The following is a 22,700-nucleotide window of genomic DNA, read 5'->3' as shown; positions in this document are numbered from 1 at the left end:
GGGTCTATTTTAGTATTGATTTTTTTGTTCTATTGATGTGCTTAAATTCAATACATATATTTTATGTAATTGCAAATTATGCATTCTACCAGAGACATATGGCGAATGGCATGCTTGCCTTCATCGGCAGAGGCATTGAGTACAAGAATTGGGATGTCATGTTACAGTTGTACATGAGGTTGGTTAGGCTGCATTTGGAGTACTGTGTGCAGTTCTGGGCGCCGCACTACAGGAATGATGTGATCAGGCTAGAGAGGGTGCAGAAAAGATTCACAAGGATATTGGCTGGTTTGGAGGGCTTGAGTTATAAAGAGAGATTGGATAGGCTCAATCTGTTTTCCCTGGAGCGAAGGAGGCTGAGAGGAGACATGATAGAGGTATATAAAATTGAGAGACGTAGATAGGGTAGATAGCCAGAGTCTGTTTCCCTTGGTAGGGGTGACTAAAACTAGAGGGTATAGATTTAAGGTGAGAGGTATGAGGGTTAAAGGGGATCAAAGGGGTAAATTTTTCTCTCAAAGAAAGGTGGGTATCTGGAATGAGCTGCCTGAGGAGGAGGTGGTGGAGGCAGGAACAGTAGCAACATTTAAGAGGCATCTGGACAGGTACTTGAATGAGCAAGGCATAGAGGGATATGGAATTAATGCAGGCAGGTGGGATTAGTATGGATAGGCATTATGGTCAGCGTGCATGCGACGGGCCGAAGGGCCTCTTTCTATGCTGTGTGACTATGACACTTGGCAGTTTGCCATGTATTTAGTTTAGAAATGCAGAATTTTCATCTTTCAGCTCTCAGTAGTTTTTATTTTAGGTAATTTTTTTAATAAAGGCTATTCAAGTTTTTTTTTAAACTTGTCAACTCCTGGCTTAGAATAAGTCTATGGAATGGATTTTGCAATCAGCCTTCTGACTCAGACAAGAGTGCTGCCACCAAGCTAAAGCTGATATCTTGCAAAGAAATTGAACATGAACTCTTTATTTTCTTTGCAATAAGTGCCCTTGCACAATTTGTTAAATGTACATTTTTAAATTTCCATCGCTGTAACAGCCGTCAACTGGTATTAGATAGAATGGCACCAAGCTACTGTTGGGTCACACTGTGTCTCTTGGCATTTCTTCTCAGACGCAGATTTTGGGAAAGTTGTAGTCATCGGTTGTAGGCCCGCTGGTGGCTAGTCAGGCCGTGACGGGCAGATTTTCCCACAGCAGGTGCAAGTGAAGGTGTAGTCGCTGCTGGGGACAATTGGATCTGTCCTTCTCCTCCTTTTCTCTTTCATGCTGGTTCTTCGCTCCGTCTCAAAGGTGTATGTAGATCTCCTAATGTAGCATCTCCAGGCATCACGATCTATGGCCTGTGTTTCCCACTGGCGATGGTCGATGTGGCACACAGAGGGACTTCTTCAGGGAGTCCTTGAAATGTTTCCATGGACCCCCCCCCCCCCCCCCTGTTCCTTTTATCCGTGGTTAGCTCTCCATACAATCTTAGGCAGGCGACTCGTCCATCCAGGCAACGTGACCCGCGCAATGCAGTTGGCTTTGCAGGAGGGTGGCTTCAATGTTGGTGATATTGGCTATGTCTATTGAGTAGTTTACTGGTAGTCGAGAGTTATACCCTATCTCTGTTCTTTCTGAAGCTGGTCTCCTTTAATAGTCTGCCATAGACTGTGTTGTATCGTTGAGAGCGTAACTGAAACTGGAGAGTTGGGACATTGTGACCTTCAGTGATGTCCCCTTGCCCACATTATTTACTTCAGTCACTGCTAGTTTCCTTTGCTGGAGTCATGGAATGCCAATGTTTGGGGTAAAGGATTAGTTGTACTGAAATGGGGAAGCAGTCATTTTGAGTGAAGTAGAAGGGAAGGTGATATGATTCTGGAAGATTTCTGTGGTCAGGCACAGACCTGTTGACAACCGAGCCAGCAGATGGCAGTGGAGAGCATAGGCAAACTGGGCTGGATCATGAGAGACACTGGAGACTCTGCACAGATGCCACAAGAGGTGGGCAAAAGAAGGCTGAATTTGACTGTGTTTAGAGGCTCCAGCAGGCCGAAGGGATGGTAAATCTAAGGCAATAAGATTGTGGTAGAAGAGCAAGAACAGGAGGTTCAGGACAAGATTTGAATGAGGCAATGTGCAGCTGATCAAGAGAAAAAACTTGAAAGAGGGCCAAGTAAATAGATAAAGTTGAAAAAGAAATTTTGAAAAAATGCACAATTTGGGGATGTTGGAAGGCTTCCTTGCATAAAACTATATCGCCATTCCTTCACTGTCGCTGGGTCAAAATCCTGGAACTCCCTTCCTAACAGCACTCTGGGTGTACCTACCTCAAATGGACTGCAGCAGTTCAAGAAGGCAGCTCACCACCACCTCAAGGGCAATTAAGGATGGGCAATAAATGCTGGCCCAGCCAGCGATGCTCACATCCCATGAATGAATAAGAAAAAAAGAGAAAACAATGGACTTGTAGTTTTAAAAATCATTCCACAATGCCATCATTGGTGGAATAAATAGGAAGTGTTTCTATTACATTTAATGATTACCTCTAGATATGACAAAATAGAAGCATAGAAAATTTACAGAAGGAGGCCATTTGGTTCATCGTGTTTGTGCTGACTGAAATATTGCTGCCCATTCTAACTCCACTTGCCAGCTCTTGTTCCGTAGCCTTGTAGATTACGGCACTTCAGATGCACTCCCAAGAATTTTTATTCATTCGCTACGCCGGCATTTATTGCCCTCGAGAAGGTGGTGGTGAGCTGCTGCCTTGAACCGCTGCAGTCCTTGGGGTGTAGGTGCACCCACAGTGCTGTTAGGAAGGGAGTTCCAGGATTTTGACCCAGCAACAGTGAAGGAACGGCGACATAGTTCCAAGTCAGGATGGTGTGTGGCTTGGTGGGGAACTTGCAGATTGTGGTGTTCCCATGCATCTGCTGCCCTTGTCGCTCTAGTTTGTAGAGGTCGCAGGTTTGGAAGGTGCTATTGAAGGAGCCTTGGTGAATTACTGCACTGTATCTTGTAGATGGTATACACTGCTGCCACTGTGTGCCGGTGGTGGAGGGAGTGAATGTTGAGGGTGGTGGATGGGGTGCCACTGAAGAGCACTGCTTTGTCCTGGATGGTATCGAGCTTCTCAACTGTTGGAGCTGCACTCACCCTGGCCAGTGGAGAGTATTCCATCACATTCCTAACTTGTGCCTTGTAGATGGTGGACAGGCTTTGGGGAGTCAGGAGGTGAGTTACTCGTTGCAGGATTCCTAGCCTTTGACCGGCTCTTGGTAGCCACAGTATTTGTGTGGCTGGTACAGTTCAGTTTCTGGTCAGTGGTAACCTCTAGGATCTTAATAGTGGGGGATTCAGCAATGATAGTGCCGTTGAACATCAAGGGAAGATGGTTAGATTCTCTCTTGTTTGTTTGAGGTGGTCATTGCCCGGCACTTGTGTGGCACGAATGTTACTTGTCACTTATCAGCCCGAGCCTGGATGTTGTCCAGGTCTTGCTGCATATGGACATGGGCTGCTTCAGTATCTGAGGAGCTGCGAATGGTGCTGAGCATTGTGCAATCATCATCAAACATCCCCACTTCTGACCTAATGTTGGAGGGAGGTCATTGATGAAGCAGCTGCAGATGGTTGGGCCTAGGCCACTACCCTGAGGAACTTCTGCAGTGGTATCCTGGGGCTGAGATGATTGACCTTCAACAACCACAACCAACTTCCTTGGTGCTCAGTATGACTCCAACTAGCGGAGAGTTTTCCCTGATTCCCATTGACTTCAGTTTTGCTAGGGCTCCTTGATGCCATACTCGGTCAAATGCTGCCTTGACATCAAGGCAGTCACTCTTGCCTCACCTCTGGAATTTAGCTCTTTTGTCTTTGGACCAAGGCTGTAATGAGGTCAGGAGCTGAGTGCCCTTGGCGGAACCCAATTCTTCAAATGCAATGAGCGTTTCCATCTTACCAACCTTTCAGGCAATGTGTTCCAGACCACCACCACAGTCTGGGTGAAAAAAAATCTTCTGACTCCTCTCTAATTTTTCCCAGTTACGTTAAATCTGTGTCCCCTGCTTATCAACCTTGCTGCTAAGGGAAATGGGTCCTTCCTGTCCACTCTGCTTAGGCCCCTCATAATTTTATACACCTCGATTTAAATCTCCTCTCAGCCTCTGCTGTTCAAAGGCAATAACCCCAGCCTATCCAGTATTTCTTCATAACCAAATTTTTCTCATCTTTTCTGTAAAGTCGTGACCAGAACTGTCAGCAGTACTCTGGTTGTGACCTAACTAATGTTTTATGTAGTTCTAGCATAACTTCCCTGCTCTTGTATTGTATGCCTTGGCTAATAAAGCAAAGTATCCTGTATGCCTTCTTAAACACCTGAACTACCTCTACTGCTATCTTCTAGGATCTGCCGACGTGCACGCCAAAGTTCCTTTGCTCATTTACATTTCTCTGTATCTTGCCATTTATTGGGTATTCACTTGTCTTGTTTGTACCTCTCCAAATGCATTGCCTCACGCTTCTCTGGATTGAATTCCATTTGCCATTTTTTTTGCTCACCTGAGCAGTCCATTGATACCTTCCTGCTGTCTGCAGTGTCCTCAACTGCACAACTGCCAACTTTTGTATCATATGCAATCTTCTTATAATTTAGTAACCCTTTGGTAATGATTAACAGGAAATGGATGTGGTGAGAAGGAAAACTCAAGAATTGTAATATTACAGTAAATGGATTGGAAACACTCTATCATTATTCATTTTTTGCCACCCCTCTTTCTCCCTTCAGGTCATTATCCCTTTTACGTTATACACATTTTTATGTCCAAAGTGTACTGTATCAAAATCTGGTACTCTCCGAGCTGGCATCTCCACAAAAGCTTCATCTGATTGAAAATACATTAGTCACATTGCAGGTATCGGCTGTTTGCACTAGAGGATTTCACATAGTCTACGCAGCATTGCTTTGAAGCGGCGCTATGTGAACAAATATCTAGCCCATTAAATCTAGTGCAGCCCACCCACTGTGATCTTCAAGCTCAGCTTCTCTCCTTGACAGTTTTTAGGTGTTAAAATGCACATGCTTGTACTCTTGTCTCTTTATGATCTCGGTGACCTTGCATTCCATTGTGCACTCTCAACACTGGATTCCTCCCACTGCTTGCTTGCTTCTGCTCTATTATTAGTGGTTGTTCATTGAACCACTACATGCCTGCCCTCAGGAACTCTCCACCCAGCTCCCTCTGCTTACATTCAAAAACTTCCTCGGAACCGTCCATTGCAACCATCCACGCGTTCAGTTCCGCATCCTGACTGACTATTCCTCCTTTTTCCCCGTGCTCTGTGTGCACCATATCCTTTTGCTTATTTATAATGTGCTTTAAGATGTCTGAGTCCATTTACAGCTACTTTCACTACACCACTCATTTAATATTCTGCATAAACTTAGATAAGTTTCTCTATCTTCCCAATCCAAGTTAGAGGTAAAATCTGGGGCACCACTCCAACAGGAATCCTTGAAGACACAGCCCGTCAACTGCCTACCAATCTTGAGAATGATCCTTTTTTATTCTAAGATTGTTTCCTACCTTCCAGTCAGTTTTCTTGCCAAGCTGCAAAGCTATTTCTCAATTACAGTGCTTCAGTTTTAGCTAGGCTATTGATGCTGTGCCACCAAACTTTTCATTTGATGGCCTTTTAAGTTGCCTTTCCACTGTGTACTGCCTAGCTTACTTCCAAAATGATGTTGGATAAAGTAATAGCCAATTTTATTTCCTCGAACCATTTAATTTTGTAGACTCATGGCGAAGTGGAACGTCGTATTGTGTCACAGCTGCTCACTTTGATGGATGGTTTGAAGCAGCGGGCTCATGTCATTGTTATGGCAGCTACAAATCGACCAAACAGTATTGATCCTGCCCTTAGACGATTTGGTAGGTTGAAACTTCTATTTGTGTGAGCGAGACGCATGGTCTGTGTGTTTATATATGCATTGTAATTGGCTTAATCATTTGACTTGCAGGTCGGTTTGATAGAGAAGTGGATATTGGTATTCCTGATGCCACTGGTCGACTGGAAATCCTACAGATTCACACAAAGAACATGAAGTTGGCAGATGATGTAGACCTTGAACAGGTTTGTAAATGTCTAAAACAGGAGATGCCACTGTTCACTAAGAAATGTGGTAACTACTATAACTGTTCAATATGCTAAACTGTAGAACAATGAGATATGCTAAAATAATTTAATATTTGAACTGTTCTTGCAGCCTTAACAAAATAATTTTGTTAAATTGCTAATTGTTAAATGACCTCTGAGTCATTGAAGGTTTGTATTGAAGAGTGAACGTATAATGTTTGAAGCCATGCTTGGCATGCTCTTCAAGAATATGAAATATCTCCAGAAAATATTGGGGATTAATGATGTACTACTAGTTGATCTCCTGTAGCACACGCAACAATTTTTTTAAATCTTGGATAGGATCTTGTTAATGTCATTGTCAATTTTTCCGATTTCGGTTTTGTATGGTCAACATATTCACAGACACATCTCAGATATTTTTAAGAAAAGTACTGAGCTAGGACATATGAATGAATCAAACTTCACAAGTGCAGTGTAAGAATTATTTCATCAATTAGGACTCTAACTTTTGATCGTGAGTGGCTGCGGGGGGCGGGAAATGGTCAAAGGGGCAGGCTGGGCTGCAGAATTGTGGACAAGAGCTCAAACCAGTTATAAGCAACACTCCAGGAGGAGTGTCACATGAGACATAGTACGAACAAAGTGGAAAAATTTGGCAGGTGAGTGGGACCCAATAGCAGAAAAATTGTCTCAGGAAATGGAAGCAGGTTCACTTGAGAAAAGTGGGGAGGGGAAAGGTCGAAGTGAGGGGGGAGCAGGGAAGAATTCCTTCTGAAATTGAGAAGCATGTTTAAATTTAAAATTTTAATTTAATATTGCATATCTTACCTGACCTACAAAAGCGTTTAGTAAAAATAAAATGGAAGAAATTGAGAGGTTTTGATAGAAGCTGTATCTACATTGTCACAGGCAAATGCTTACATATATATTTAGGCAGCAGAAAGTAAGTGGAGAGTATGAGTCTGCATACAAAAGATGTTTTAATATTTTAATTTTTCATAGTTATGACCAAGGCAGGAGGAGTGCACTGTTGGCTCTAGTTCCACTTTTCCACAGCTCACAACATATATTTAATTTTTTTTCCCATTTACCGATAGTCAATTATAGACTCTATATTTTTATCCCAGAATAAAATACACCAACCAGGTATCTTTGATAAACAACAAAATTATCAGTTTATTATACAAGAAGTCCTAACCAGTAATGAAGAAAAGCATAAGTGCACAGATTGAAATATAAAAGTTCCTTTTTTACTTTAGCCCCTCTCTCATACACCGGTTAACTGAAAAAATAAAGATTTGCTCTTTGGAGCTCTAGTACAGAAATAGAATACTTTGGCCAAAATACTTGCTAATTCTTGATGAAAAGATGTCAGAAATTCTTTTTGGTTTGGTATCCCAAATGTGTATAGATGGTTGTCACTGGGATCTTCCAGAATGGTTCTTGTCAGGCATTGTTGAAGATCAGTTTGGGCAGGCTTTCCAGGGAAAATACAGTAACTGGTTTCAGGCAGTTTCTTACACTTGCTTCTCAGTTTCTGGAGATGGAAAATTGGCAGGCTTTTTCAAGTAGCTGGAACAGACTGAGCTAGAGTTTTGCTTCCTTGGCAAGTCTTCTCAGCTGTCTTTTCAAACCATTGTCCGTATCCCAACTCACTGTCCAAAGCGAAACCATAAACAGTGTCACGTGAGTCAAGCCTCTTGACCTGTCCCTTCTCTGTAAGCATCTTCCCCAAGTCGAAAACAACCCCTGCTTGGTAATTATTTGAAGACAGATGCCTTCCAGTAACTGTTTACAGTCCAGACCTCCCAGTGACCCTCGTTTTAAAAAAAAAACATGCATTCCTTGCCGTTTTAAACCACAAATCTTCAAAAAACAAACAAAAAAATTTTAAAGGAAGCACTCGTAACAAAATGTAGTCTTCAGGGCAAGCCCACTTGGAGGAAAGTAGATAATTCAACCAGGCGATGTAGTTCAGTTCCCATTTTAAAGTCACATGTTCTGTCATTTTTATATATTCTGGTTATAAATTTATGTCTTCATTTATAATGGCAACTGCTTAATAAACTAGTCACCTGTAATTACATACTTCCACCAGTAGAAGTGCTGCAGTGCCATTTTTCCTGGTCTTGCTTGGGGCAGTGAGCTCTACAGCATAGGAAATTGCATGCTTCCTTACATATACAGTATTATGCTTATATTCTGAGGATGACTGCTCAGTTTTAACTTGCAGAATGACACCATTATTTTGCAGTGTATATAGGTAACACAGTATTTTACAGGAAGTGGCTGATTTTGTCTGTGCCAGCTCTCTGGAAGAGCCATTCGCTTGGTCCTATTTTCCTGTGCTTTGGTACTCTTTTCAAGAAAAATCCAATATATTACCACTTACCTTTTTAAAAAAAAAAAAAAAATTGCTGATATGGATTCTGCTTCCACCATGGTTTCGGTTGCTGCATTTTGTGTCCCAATAATGATTCACGTAAAATTCCTAGCGCCTCTTAAATCTATACTTCTCGTTGCCAACTCGCTGACCAGTAGTTGCAGTTTCTCCTGTTCTTTACTTCTATCAAAACTTCTCATAGTTTGATCTCTCAATCACCTTAGTTCTCATGAAAATAACCCCATTTTTCTGTTCTCATCACAATTAAAGCATCTCATCTCTGTTAGGTAATACTTGTATTTTGTACTTCTGAACCTTAAAACTTATTTCTAACATGATTGAAGCTAATGTATGTAATGTGCAGTTCATTTTGTTCAGTCAAATATATTGAATATGGTGGCAAGTTATTGAAACATTGAAGTGAAAGTTAAGGTTTTTGGTTGGTAAATATTTTTTTCTTGCTTTAGGTTGCGAATGAAACTCATGGCCATGTTGGTGCTGACTTGGCTGCCTTATGCTCTGAAGCTGCTCTTCAGGCTATTAGGAAAAAGATGGATGTTATTGATCTGGAAGACGAAACCATTGATGCTGAAGTTATGAATTCACTTGCAGTTACCATGGATGACTTCCGGGTAGGACACGTCCCCTTAATAAAGATACCAAGCTTTTGGTGGTCATGTTTGTGTTATGAGTTAACTTACATTATTTTTGCAAAAGAGGTTGTTGTATTGTTTGTTTGCAGTGGGCTTTGAGCCAAAGCAATCCTTCAGCCCTGCGTGAGACTGTCGTTGAAGTGCCTCAGGTAACGTGGGAAGACATTGGTGGACTGGAAGATGTGAAGAGGGAGCTTCAGGAACTTGTGCAAGTAAGCTGCTCCTGTGTTTTTAGATTTTCAAATCTGATAAATTTACTGGTCTAAAATAGAGATTTGAAAATTTCTTCCCATTGAAGAATTGGTATAAAATTGTAACTCTCATCAAGTTGTGCCAATTAATATTACTTATACCTATAAAACTGGGACTACTTTGCATTTACCTTAGTGATACCAGTGGATATTTTTATACTTCCCTATTGTCCCCCATCTCTTTTGAAATACAGTCTTGCTGGAATATGGTTTCACGGGGACCGACTTCCTTCGAGTACCTCGTCCAAGTGCCTTTCGTAGTCTTGGCGTCCCCCTTCACAAAAGAAAGGGACGATGCAGATATTGTAGTTAAGGAAAAGGGTATGAAGTATTGGATGTGATAAACATAGGGAGAGAGGGAGTATGAATGGGGATAGCATCCTTGAAAGTTGATAAATCACTAGGGCCAGATGAAATGTACCCCAAGCTGTTAAAAGAAGCTAGAGAGGAAATAGCGGAAGGTCTGACCATCACTTTTCCAGTCTTCACTGGATACAAGTGTGGTGCTGGAGGATTGGAGAACTGCGAATATTCTAACTCTGTTTAAAAAGGGAGCAAGGGATAAAACAAATAATTACAGACCAGTCAGTCTAACCTCAGTAGTGGTCAAATTATTGGGATCAGTCCTGAGACAGGATAAACTGTCACTTGGAAAGGCACAGATTAATCAACGATCGTCAGCATGGATTTGTTAAGCGAAGATCTGGTTTGACCAATTTGATCGAATTCTTTGAAGAAGTAACCAGGAAGATTGATCAAGGTAATACAATTGATGCGGTCTGTGTGGATTTTAGCAATGCTTTTGACAAGGTCCCACATGGCAGACTGGTTTAATAAAGTAAAATCCCATGGGTTCCAGGGAAATGTGGCAAGGTGGATACAAAATTGGCTCAGTGGCAGGAAACAAAGGATAATTGTTGATGGGGTGTCTTTGCAACTGGAGGGCTGTTTCCAGTGGTGAGCCGCAGTGCTCAGTACTGGGTCCCCTGCTTTTTGTGGTAATAACAATTTGGACGTAACCGTAGGGGGCATGATGAAGAAATTTGCAGATGACACAAAGATTGGCCATGTAGTAGATAGTGAGGAGGATAGCTGCAGGAAGATACTGATGGACTGGTCAGGTGGGTAGAAAAGTGGCAAATGTAATTCAACCTGGAGAAATGCGAGGTGATTCATTTGGGGAGCTCAAACAAGACAAAGGAATACACGATTAATGGGAGAATACGGAGAGGTGTAGAGGAAGTGAGGGACACAGATCCCTGAAGGTATCGAGACAGGTCGATAAGATGGTTAAGAAGGCGTATGGGTATCCTTAGCTTTATTAGCCGAGGTATAGAATAAAAGAGTAGGGAGGTATGGTTAGGCCACAACTTGAGTACTGTGTGCAGTTTTGGTCACCTCATTACAGAAAGGATGTAATTGCGCGAGAGAAGGTACAAATGAGATTTACGAGGATGTTTCCGGGACTGAAAAAATGCAGCTACGAGGAAAGATTGGATAGGCTGTAGTTGTTCTATTTGGAACGGAGGAGGCTGAGGGGAGATCTGATTGAAATGTACAAAATTGTGAGGGGCGCCTGGATAGAGTGGATGTGAAGAGCCTATTTACCTTAACAGAGAGGTCAGTGACTAAGGGGCATAGATTTAAGTGATTGGTAGAAGGATTAGGGGAGATGAGGAAAAGATTTTCACCCAGAGGGTGGTAGGGGTCTGGAACTCACTGCTTGCCTTAAAGTGTAGCAGAGGCAGAAACCCTCGACTCATTTTAAAAGGTGTCTGGATATGCACCTCCAGTTCTGTAACCTGCAGGGCTACAGACCAAATGCTGGAAGGTGGGATGAGACTGGGTGGCTCATTTTGGGTCAGTGCAAACACAATGGGCCAAGTTGCTTCTTTCTGTGCTGTAAACTTTGAGTCTTAAACCTAGATAGTAAATGTATTTGGACTATTACATTGTTGTCCACATATGTGCGCACATATCCTCCAGGAGGCATCATTGGACTATAATTGGGAGTGGGAATCCAGGTGCCTTTCTTTATTCCCCTTCCCTTGCCCAAGAGCACTGCGTCTAATTGTAGTGGGCTGGCTGAGATTGTTCAATTTAGCACAGACCAGGAAATTAACCTGACACCATCCAATCTTTGTGCTTTACTGTCGTGCCTGGTCGTACCTTCATCATGTAGTGCGTTAAGAGACTTAATGGATTAATTGGATTTTTTTTGTTGGACTTGTACATTAAACAATGTCTGTGGGGACACTTGCTTTCATATTTTACTTGGTTTGGGTTGCTTCATGAGTAGCTGTGTGAAATGTACAGGTTTGTTTGTTTTTAACAGTATCCTGTGGAGCATCCAGACAAATTCCTGAAATTTGGCATGACCCCTTCAAAGGGTGTACTGTTTTATGGACCACCTGGTTGTGGTAAAACTTTGCTGGCAAAAGCCATTGCAAACGAATGCCAGGCCAACTTTATCTCCATCAAGGGACCAGAGCTGCTTACCATGTGGTTTGGAGAATCTGAGGCAAATGTCCGAGAAATCTTTGATAAGGTATGTAGTGGAAGTATATTAAAAATAATTGCAAGTTAATTTTTATATGACAGTTCTTCGTCCTTTTGTTAGGAGTGCTAGGGTGACTGAAATGCTTGTACTTTGTGTCTTGACATTGTTCTTCAAGCTTTCAGCCTGACTGACTGTAGTTTTTCATTTTAAACTAACTCGTTTTTTGGAAATGTTTTAGCAGTTGCCAACCGACATTTCCACTGTTTTGGAGAGAAAAATAAACTGACTCATGATGTTTAGGGCTTAATAGGAATGAAAAATAACTTTAATGCTACTAAAATGTATTGAATTTCTGAATGTGGATTTTTTTTTTCTCAATTCTTTCATAGGATGTGGGTGACATTTGTTGCCTGTCCCTAATTGCCCATGAAAACTGAGTGGCTTGCTAGGCCATTTCAGAGGGTGGTTCAGAGTCAATCACATTGCTGTGGCTCTGGAGTCACGGACCAGGAGGAACAGCAGATTTCCTTCCCTAAAGGCCATTAGTGAACCAGATGGGTTTTTGCAACAATCAGTGATTGTTTTATGGCACCATTACTGAGACCAGTTTTCAATTCCATGTTTTTATTAATTAATTGAGTTCAAATTCCACCAGTTGCCATGGTGGGATTTGAACCCATGTCCCCAGGGCATTAGCCTGGGCCTCTGGATTACTAGTTCAGTGACATGACCACTACACCACCATCTCCCCCTTGTTCAAAACTTCTGTCATTTATATTTTTCCTCAGTCACTGCTTTTCTAACAATGATATCTTGCATACTCGCACTCTTTCTTGATCTTATTTTAAACAAACCAATAAGTTGCCCCAGTATCAATAACGGATAACTGCACCAGTGTTGCGTCAAACAGAGGAGGCACCACCAATATCATTAAATCTAATTAGCAGAAGTGGCAAGTCACCTGGGTATCAGTGGAGTGACTTAAAACTACATTGAACACCACTGCTTTATGGAATACTCCACCCTGGAGGTAGAGTGAAGGGCCTTGGCTGATGGCAATGGGGAACAGAAGGCAGGTCTGGACAGAAGACAATGGCAAGGAAGTGGAGTGTGTAGGAGCAGCCCCTACAGTAAATCCCTCTGTGCAAAGTGGAATGGCACAGAGAATTTCCAAGAGAGCTCAAGATGAGGTGAAGGTTCCCGAGGGAGTTCTTGGGACTTTGCACTCATGAGGAATACCACCCGAATGGGGATAAGATTGGATGGGAAAGTTCGAAATGCTCAAGTCTCATCAATACATGGATTGGAGTCAGGGATGAGTGTGACATTTTGCTCTTGCTGTTTTGACTATTTCTTATATAATCTTTCATGATTTCTGCTTTGACTGTGCATTTTGTTCTGCAGCTGTAGAAATATTTCTGTCAAAGTTAGTTGCTGCCTGAAAACTTATTCCAAAGACTGACTTTGCTGCCAGGTGGGGACTGAGCATGAAAATTTGTGCGCATGAAAAGAAGCCTGATAAAATGCCCAATTGTCTAAGGACATACAGTTCCCAGAGTTGGAACAATAATGATAGATAGAAGCACATCCATTTCAGAAATATTCTGTTCCCTTATTCACCAAAAGATTTATCTGAGCCATTATTTTCACTTTGAAAATATGTCCTTTACAATTCGAGGTGAGAGTGACTGCCCTTGACATTAAGGTAGCACTTGACTGTGGTATCAAGGAGCATTAATAAAATTGAAGTGTTTGGGGGTGGGAGGGGCATCTCTAAAGTCATACTTAGCACAAAGGAAGGTGTTAATGGTTGCTGGAGGCAAATCATCTCAGCCCCAGGACAGAGCTACAGGAGTTTCTCAGGGCAGTGTCCTAGAATCAGCTATCTTCAGTTGCTTCAACAGTGACCTTCCCTCCACCATAATGTCAGAAGTGGGGATGTTCACTGATATTAGTGTTCAGTTCCATTCACAGCTCCATCGATAATGAATCAGAGTGTGCCTGCATGCAACAAGACCTGAGCAGTGTTTAGGGTTGCACTGATACATTTGTGTCACACAAGGCCAGGCAGTGACCATTTTCAACAAGAGAGAATCTAACCATCTCCTTTTGACAGTCAATGGCATTAGCATCATTGAATGCCCGCCTTCCCAAACCAGCATCTTGGGGTAACCATTGACCAGAAACTTAACTGGACCAGCCAAATAAATATGGCGGCTACAACAGCAGGTCAGAGGCTGGGAATTCTGTGGCAAGTAACTCGCCTCCTGACTTCCCTAAAGCCTTTCCACCATCAACAAGACACACAGTCAGAAGTGTGATGGAATACTATCCACTTGCCTGGATGAGTGCAGCTTCAACAACCCTCTGGAAGCTCGACACCATCCAGAACAAAGCAACCTGCCTGATTGAAACGCATTTTACCACCTTAAACATTCATTCTCTTCACTGGCACACTGTGGCAGTGGTGTGTACTGTCTACAAAATGCACTGCAGAACTCGTCAAGGCTCCTTCTACCTCACCTTCCAAACACCTGACCTCTGCCATCTAGAAAACCAGGGCAGTGGACACATAGAAGCACTGCCACCTCCAAGTTCCCCTAAGTCTCTCATCACCCTGATTTGGAAATCTATAATTGATGCTTCACTGTCGCTGGCTCAAAATACTGGAACTTCCACCCTAACATCACTGTGGGTGTATCAACAACACATGGACTGCAGTGGTTCAAGAAAGCAGTTCACCAACACCTCAAGGGCACTTAGGGATGGACAGTGAATGCTGGCTTTGCCAGCCATGCCCACATCCCATGCATGCATAAAAATCCATAACTTCCTGTATAAATTTTTTTTTAAAGAAATTTAACCTTCATGTATAAATCACTGCTTATGTTAAACTCCAGGGCTATTTAGGAATCAGTGTATCCCCAGACCCAAATGTTCTCTGACTAATCCTTATTTAATTGAACATATAACACAATATGGCACCCCATATTATTTTTCAGGCCCGCCAAGCTGCCCCTTGTGTCTTGTTCTTTGATGAACTTGATTCCATTGCTAAGGCTCGAGGTGGCAACATTGGTGATGGTGGTGGTGCTGCTGATCGTGTCATCAACCAGATCCTGACTGAAATGGATGGTATGTCCACCAAAAAGAATGTCTTTATCATCGGTGCTACCAACCGTCCTGATATTATTGATCCAGCGATTTTGCGCCCTGGACGTCTTGACCAACTGATTTACATCCCACTACCCGATGAAAAATCTCGTGGTGCAATTCTGAAAGCTAATTTGAGGAAGTCGCCTATTGCTAAGGCAAGTATGATGCTGCTTCCTACAACTTTTAAAATTCTAATGTTTGTTTAACATCAAACATGAGAGTGGGAATGTTGGACTGTAACAGTTAAGTTTCAAGGACAAATAATGTCTTGTAATTTTGTTTTACTTAGCGTAATGGAGCACTGAGAAGCTGTTATTACCAAGGCTAGTAACTTGTTACACTGTAACATCCTTTGATAAATCTTTGGATTTTTATAACCTGCAGTTGGAAGCATGGGTTTTACCTTGAAGTCACATGATTTTTTTCTACAAAGAATTGCATGGATTGTGTTGAATATACAGCATGAAAATAGGCTATTTGACCCAACTGATCCATGCTGACATTGATGCTGCTCTCAAGCCTCTTTCCATCCATCCTCATCCAACTATCAATGTAACCTATCCAGCTTTCCCTGATAAGTACCTATACTATTTGCCACAACTACGCCCTGTGATGGCATGTTCCACTTTCTTAACACTCTCCTCTGGCTAAAGAAGTTTCTTCTGAATTTCCTGTTTGATTTCTTGGTGACTGTTATATTGGTGGCTTCTAGTTTTGCTCTTCCCCATAAGTGGAAATATTCTCTGTCTACTCTATCATAACCTTTCATAATTTTAAAGACCTCTATTAGCTCACTCCTTAGCCTTCTCTTTTTTTCAAAATTCAATTTCAAAATTGTTTCCTGATAACCTTGCATTTCTGGTACCATCCTTGTAATTTTTTTGCATCCTCTCCAGTGCATCTATATCCTTTTCATAATATAGCAACCAGAAATGTACATGGTACTCCCAAGTGTGGTCTCAGCAAGGTTTGATAATTTTAGCACAACTTCTCTGCTTTTCAGTTCTACATCTCTAGAAATAAGCCCTGGTACTTGGTTTGCACAGTACTTATAGTAATTTGTGTTTGTATTCCCAGATCCCTTGGCTCCTCTACACCATTTAGATTATTTTCCAAGTAATGTCTGACCTTATTTTTCTTACCAAAATGTAATGCACTTAATCTGTGTAGATTTTTATGAACCTGACTTTCCAGAAACTTGATTTTTGCTGCAGCTGCTATGTGGTTTTTGTCATATTTTGCCATAACAAATCAGCAATCCTACTAGTGGCACATGCAGTTCAACATGCAACAGTTCATCTGCTCTAGGGCTATTCTTACCTATGTGCTTTCCTTAAACTGAATTGGAGCCGATGTGAAGAAGTTCAGAACACCTGATGAAGTCTTTCTTAGAAGACAATTGCTAGTATTTCACTATCCTGAAATGTATTTTTACGCTTTGAAATTAACTGGATAACTTGCATATATTAACTGAAAGCTTCCGTCTGAACTGGGATTACATTAGAATATATTTAGTAAACTAAGAAGTTGTTCTTTATTTGACAGTCCAATTTCTGTATTCAATTGCCAAGCTGTACATTTAACCTTGTTTGTTATTTTTATTGCAATTTTGTTCAAACTGTAATGTCCCCTATATTCCATTTCTTTGTAGGAAGTTGACTTGGAGTATTTGGCTAAGACCACCAATGGATTTTCTGGAGCTGATTTGACTGAGATCTGTCAGCGAGCTTGTAAACTTGCAATCAGAGAATCTATTGAAAGTGAAATCAGACGAGAACGCGAAAGACAGGGCAACCCTTCAGCCATGGTAAGGGCAGTAATTTTTAGGCTGCTAGTTAAATATTAAATGCCTGCTCTAGTTTATTGGCTTCTGCTTTTGTCTGTTCCTTTAAATGATGCACACTAATACCTAAATGGCTCTAAATGCAGGAGGTTGAAGAAGACGATCCAGTTCCTGAAATACGCAAGGACCATTTTGAGGAAGCTATGCGCTACGCACGCCGATCAGTCAGTGACAATGATATTCGAAAATATGAAATGTTTGCACAAACATTGCAGCAGAGTCGTGGATTTGGTAGTTTCAGGCAAGTTTTTCAGTATTTTTTGTCATTTGTCTGATGGTTTAATTATTATACATTGACTGAACATTAACATGATGGAAGTTTCCCTGGTATGTATTAAAGGATTTTTTGGAAAACTGCAAATGTAATTATCTCATTGGTAGGTGGTCATGACACAAAAATTTTGCTTTTATTGAACAAATGATTTTAACTTCCTTAATATTTTCTAAAACAGTTATAAAATTTTATTACCTACTTGCATTCAATATCTGATGCAGTTAAACCCTATTTTGGCTAAAGTTGTTTTAAAGATTCCTTCACACTGAACTGTACCAATGCTGCATTTATAGTACAAATGTAACCTGAGTCCAGATTGCGGCTGGGCATATTAGAGAAACGCCCTGGAAGAGAGGGTCTTTCTCTGCTTCACTTTGGATTCTGTTTGGACCATAATACCTAATTTGCAAGTTTATTGTTGTAAATCACAAACAACTTCTCACGAATGCACAAAAAGTGAAGTATTTTCTATTAGCTCCTGTAGGAAAGAGTGAAATTGCCAAATTTTTTTTGCTCCTGATTTAATATTTTACTTGACACATCTTTTAATTCATTTTGTTTTTGCATGTTATAGAGAGGGAATGGTAATCTAGTAGATATGGTACTGACTCGCCATAGCAAGAAAAAAGTAACTGGATTGTCTCAAAATCCCACTGGTTCTTCCGGAGAGTGGAACCTGCCAACCCTGCATGATCTGGCCTACATGTGGTTCTAATCCCACATTACTTGGTTGACTCTTAATGCTGTCAGGGCTGGCGAGGCTAATCAATAAACAGACTTACCAGTGTTGACCATATTTCAGAAACATTAAAAAAGCAAGATTTTATGTAAAACTTTTGTTATTTTTGACATCAAACAGCTAAGGCCAAGGGTGGAAGAAGGCAGGAAGAGTGAGGGTGTAATTTAAATAAGCCAGTGTTAGATAGGGATGGTAGTGCAGGAAGTGTGCCACTACTGCAGCATATGAAAGTTCGTGGAAAGCATCAAGATCTGGACAGTCACATCTGCAGCAAGTGTCTACATCTTGAACTTCACTTTGGAGTTGTTGAGCTGGAGCCTGAGGTGCAGACATTGTAGGGGCACTGGGGAGAGGGACACTTAGATCCAGGAGGCAGTCTCACCTTTTAGGATAGGTCATGGTACAGGTCTGGTTAGTGGTCAGGGCAGGAGGGTGTGACTGAAAGTTGGGTAGGTAAGGGGACCCCAGCTACAGTACTGGAGGAAACCCAGCCATTGTCTGTCTTCAACTGGTATGAAATTCTTGCTGACTGAGTTATTGGGGCAACGTCTGCAGGGTGGATGGTTGGCACCATGGTACAGGAGCCCATTCAAGAGGGGAAGTGAAAAGGAATGTGCTCAGGAGCAGTTTAGGTGAGGGATAGATACTGTTCTCTGCAGCTGCACCAGGAAGTCAGAAGATTGTGTTGCCTATCCATTGCCAAGGTTTAGGATATTTTGTTGCTGGAGAACAATTTGGAGTTGGTGGGGAGGACCCAGTTGTCATGCTCTGCCTAGGAACTAATGACACTGGCAAACAAGGAATGAGATTCTGCTATGCGATGTTGAGGGGCTAGGGTTAATTAAAACGCAGAACCTCATGGGTGATGAGCTTTGGATTGTTAGCTGAGCCACACACAAATTGGTGTAGGGACAACAGATTAGATGTTTAAATGCGTGGCTGGCAGAGTGGTATGGGATAAACACAAATGCTAGAAATACTCAGCAGGTCTGGCAGCATCTGTGGAGAGAGAAGCAGAGTTAACGTTTCAGGTCAATGACCCCCCACCCCCCTTCAGAGTTGTATGGGAAGTGGGTTTCAATTCACGGGGCACTAGCACCAGTCTGGGGATAGCGGGAACTGTTCTATTGGGGTAGACTTCACTTTAAAACAGGGCTGGGACCAGTGTCCTGGCAAATCCAATAACTAGGACAGTTTGATAGTGCTTTAAACTAATGGAAGGGGGTGGGGCAGGATTCAGAAAAGGGTGAATTCAAAAGCAGAAAGAGAAATGTCAAGGTTGTAGAGCAGGTTAGTGATCTGGGTAGAAATAAAACAGTGTGGGTCAAGAAGGGACATAAAAAAAATAACAAAGGTAAATAGGCATTAGTGACTGAGGTGACATCATGGAAAAATGGAAAAAAGTTAAAATAAAAGCACTATATCTGCTTGAAGCGTTTGCCACAAAATTAGATGTATTGATAACACAGATAGAAATAAATGGATTTAATCTAATAGTCGTTAGGAACCATATTTGCAGCGTGACCAAGGTTGGGAACTAAATATTCCAGAATACTTGACTTTTAGAAGAGATGGGGAAAAGAAGTAGCCCTGATATTGAAGGATAGGATGAAGACAGTGAAGGGAAAGGACCTTAGCTTGAAAAATTAAGATAGAAGAGCAGTTTGGGTGGAGCTAAGAAACTCGCATTCTCGACGTAATCATTGAGGATGGGAATGTTCATGAACTGCTGCCTCATTAGTTTAATTGTCCACCACCTTTCATGACTGGATGTGGCAGGACTGCAGAGCTTTGACAAGAACCATTAATTGTGGGATTGCTTAGCTCTGGCTAGAGGAAGTTGCTTCTGCTGTTCAGCAATCATGTCAGTCCTATGTTATTGCTTCACCAGGTTGGTACCGCATTTTTAAGTACCTCTGGGGGCTGTCCCTGGCATCCTCTCTTACACTCCTCATTGAACCAGATTTGATCCCCTGGTTTGGTGGTAATGGTAGAGTGAGGGCCCTGAGGTTACAGATTGCGGTGGAATACATTTCTGCTGCTGCTGTTGGCCCACAGCATCTCATGGGTGTCCAGTTTTGAGCTGTTAGTCCTGTTCTGAATCTTTGTGAAACTTAGATTTCAGATCCATAAGGACTGTGCCTTGGCCACTCCTACCAATACTGTCATGTACAGACACATCTATTACAGGTAGATTGGTGAGGGCAAAGTCAAGTAGGTTTTTCCCTCATGGTAGTTCTCTCTCCACCTGCTACAGGCCGAATCTGACAATTATGTTCTTCAGGACTCAGCCAGCTCTGTCATTAGTAGTTGCTACTGAGCAACTCTTGTTGATGGACATTGAAGTCCCCCACCCAGAGTACATTCTGTGCTCTTGCTATCTGCAATGCTTCTTCCAAGTGGTGTTCAACGTGAAGGAGTACTGTTTCATTAGCTGAGGTAGAGCGGTAGGTGGTAATCAGCAGGAGGTTTCCTTGCCCATATTTGACCTAATGCCATGAGACTCCGTGATGTCCAGAGTCAATGTTGGGGACTTCCAGGTAAAGGCCAGCTCGGGTCTGCAAATGAAACCCGACCCAAACCCAACAGAACCACATCCGACCTGGCCCGAGTCCTTTTTCCCGCGCTCGACCCGACCTGACCAACGGAATGTTCAGTTAACCTAGCTTCCGTTTTTCACTTTTTAAGCTTGTGCAGATAAGCAACAAAAACTGTAACTGAACTTGAAAGGTTGTTTAAAAGGTACATTAAGATTGGAGCCACGTACTGGAGGTGGTAGTGTGTCCGACCCGACCTGAGCCCGAATGCCAGACCCGGAAGAGCGACCTGACCCGCACTCGTTGCATGTCGTCTGGTCCCATCGAGCTCGGGTCGGGTAGCCATGCTCTACTTTCGGGGCTACTCCTTCTTGACTATGCCACCACATCTGGTGGGTCTGTTCTGGTAGCACAGGACATACCAGTGTAGTGATGGAGGAGTCAGTAGAGGGACTTGACAGGATAGATGCTGAGAGGATGTTTTTCCTGACTGGGGAGTCCAGAACTAGGGGTCAAGTAACAAATCTATTAAATCAGCAAAACGTGCTGGGAATGCACACATGTTGAACCAAAGAAACAAGGAATGTCTTGGGTTCTGTAAGGTCATCCAAACTACCTGGTGTGGTGGAGGTGGCGACAGCTCAATTAGTGTCATCTTCAAACTAGGGAGAAAAAAAATATTGGCCCATCTGACCACTATTGAGGGGCTTGGAACAGGACTGGGATCAACTGCACTGTCTCTGGTTGGTTCAAGCACCAACATTCACTATCCAAGTTTCCACATGGAATATGGAGACTTGGCTGAAAGGACACCCAGTGCCATACCTCTGAGTATGAAAATGAGTAAGGGTGGGAGAAATCACCTGAGCAACAATTAGCATAACCTCAACCATTCTCTGTTTTGCAATATACTAAATCATGCTAACTGCATGTAGTGGTTAGTTTAAACTTAAATACATTTTTTGGGTAAAGTAAAACCACATCTGGCTCGTTTCCTTCCCCTAATTTTCAGTACTTCTGAATACTTTCATACTCTTAATCGAAGATGTTCAGAAATTGCATTTTGTAAAAAAGTTTTAACATTAAGGTTAACATTACCTCTACTACTTGCAGATTTCCATCTAGTAGCCAAGCAGGTGCAGGACCAAGCCAAGGAACTGGAGGAGGAAGTGGTGGAAACATGTTCAGTGAAGACAATGATGATGATCTGTATGGTTAAACATACATTGTGGACCAAATTTGACCAGGCCAAGTTGTACAATTTCCATTTCTTGGACTGTTGCTTTTTTTTCTCTCCCCCTTCAGTCCAGTCAGAGAAGCATGTGCAGCTTGTCAATAATCTGGTACAGGGGTTTCTTCTAATGAACCTATTCTTGATGTTGGATGTGAAGTTAACTGTTAAATCACTGCAGAGTAGTCTATGACTACCTTCTGGGAAACTTCTGTTCTAATTGATGAGGCAGATTCAGCAGCTTTTGCAGTGAGTATAACTGTAGCCTGAAAAAAAAATGCTTATGGAACTTCATTTTTTTTAAATTTCAGTAGGTGACATGATAAATGTACACATTTGAATGAGATGGTATGAACTGATAATAAAATCTGAATTGTTGCACCTCCAATAGTGAATTGTGTGTTGCCTGAATTTTAAGCTGCAATTTCAGGTTAAGCTACCTAATTGGTTCATGAAAAGCTTTTTATCTGGTCTGTTTACAGCTTTTGACCTGGTGCAGAGTAAAAGATTATTTTCAAGGTGTTGCATTATGCTTACTGTTAACCTCTGAAGGGGCAGTAATCTTCTATGGCTTTGAAACTGGAAAAGAATTGAATGTGATTTCAAGCAGTGGTAAAAATACTTCTAATACTTCAGTTAGATCATTGCATGTTATTCTAAGCAGAATTGGTTTGAATGTTTGCGAACAAAATCGTTTTTAAGCCATTGCAAAGTTATTGATTGTTTCGCGATATTACATTAAACTTGATAAATTCTGACTACATATCATTTTATACCTGGCACCTAAGGCAACTTTTGAAAGGTATGTTTTATACAGTAATCTGATAAGCTCCATTGTAACAATTATCACAGCCTAAACGGAAATTTTTTTTCCTTTCAAAAACATCAGTAGAACCTGAAAATTGTTCAATGACTTTGTTACAGGTAAGCAAAAAAAAAAAAAAAATCTAGATCTGGATTTCATTTGCACTCCAATTTTCTGTGAGGGCTGTTTTAGT

General features: G+C 41.8%; 1 protein-coding gene across 2 annotated transcripts in view; it reads left to right on the top strand.

Annotated features, from left to right (window-relative positions):
* The window catches only part of vcp (valosin containing protein), a 59,133-nt gene extending 37,043 nt beyond the window's left edge, over window positions 1-22,090 (top strand). The window contains exons 9-17 of one of the 2 annotated variants that reach the window (XM_068032713.1): window positions 5,792-5,927; window positions 6,017-6,129; window positions 8,986-9,150; window positions 9,261-9,383; window positions 11,758-11,970; window positions 14,925-15,233; window positions 16,730-16,885; window positions 17,008-17,162; window positions 21,585-22,090. In XM_068032713.1, coding sequence (XP_067888814.1) covers window positions 5,792-5,927; window positions 6,017-6,129; window positions 8,986-9,150; window positions 9,261-9,383; window positions 11,758-11,970; window positions 14,925-15,233; window positions 16,730-16,885; window positions 17,008-17,162; window positions 21,585-21,690 — 1,476 coding nt within the window. In that variant the 3' untranslated portion in view covers window positions 21,691-22,090. Of the gene's footprint in view, window positions 1-5,791; window positions 5,928-6,016; window positions 6,130-8,985; window positions 9,151-9,260; window positions 9,384-11,757; window positions 11,971-14,924; window positions 15,238-16,729; window positions 16,886-17,007; window positions 17,163-21,584 lie in introns of both variants that reach the window. The other variant, XM_068032714.1, reaches the window with a different exon arrangement.
* The last annotated feature ends 610 nt before the right edge of the window (window positions 22,091-22,700 follow it).

Source organism: Heterodontus francisci, chromosome 1 (genome assembly GCF_036365525.1).
Source record: "Heterodontus francisci isolate sHetFra1 chromosome 1, sHetFra1.hap1, whole genome shotgun sequence".
Taxonomy (NCBI): Eukaryota; Metazoa; Chordata; class Chondrichthyes; order Heterodontiformes; family Heterodontidae; genus Heterodontus; species Heterodontus francisci.
The sequence above is the reverse complement of the archived record's forward strand: the minus strand, read 5'-3'. Positions and strand labels throughout refer to the sequence as shown.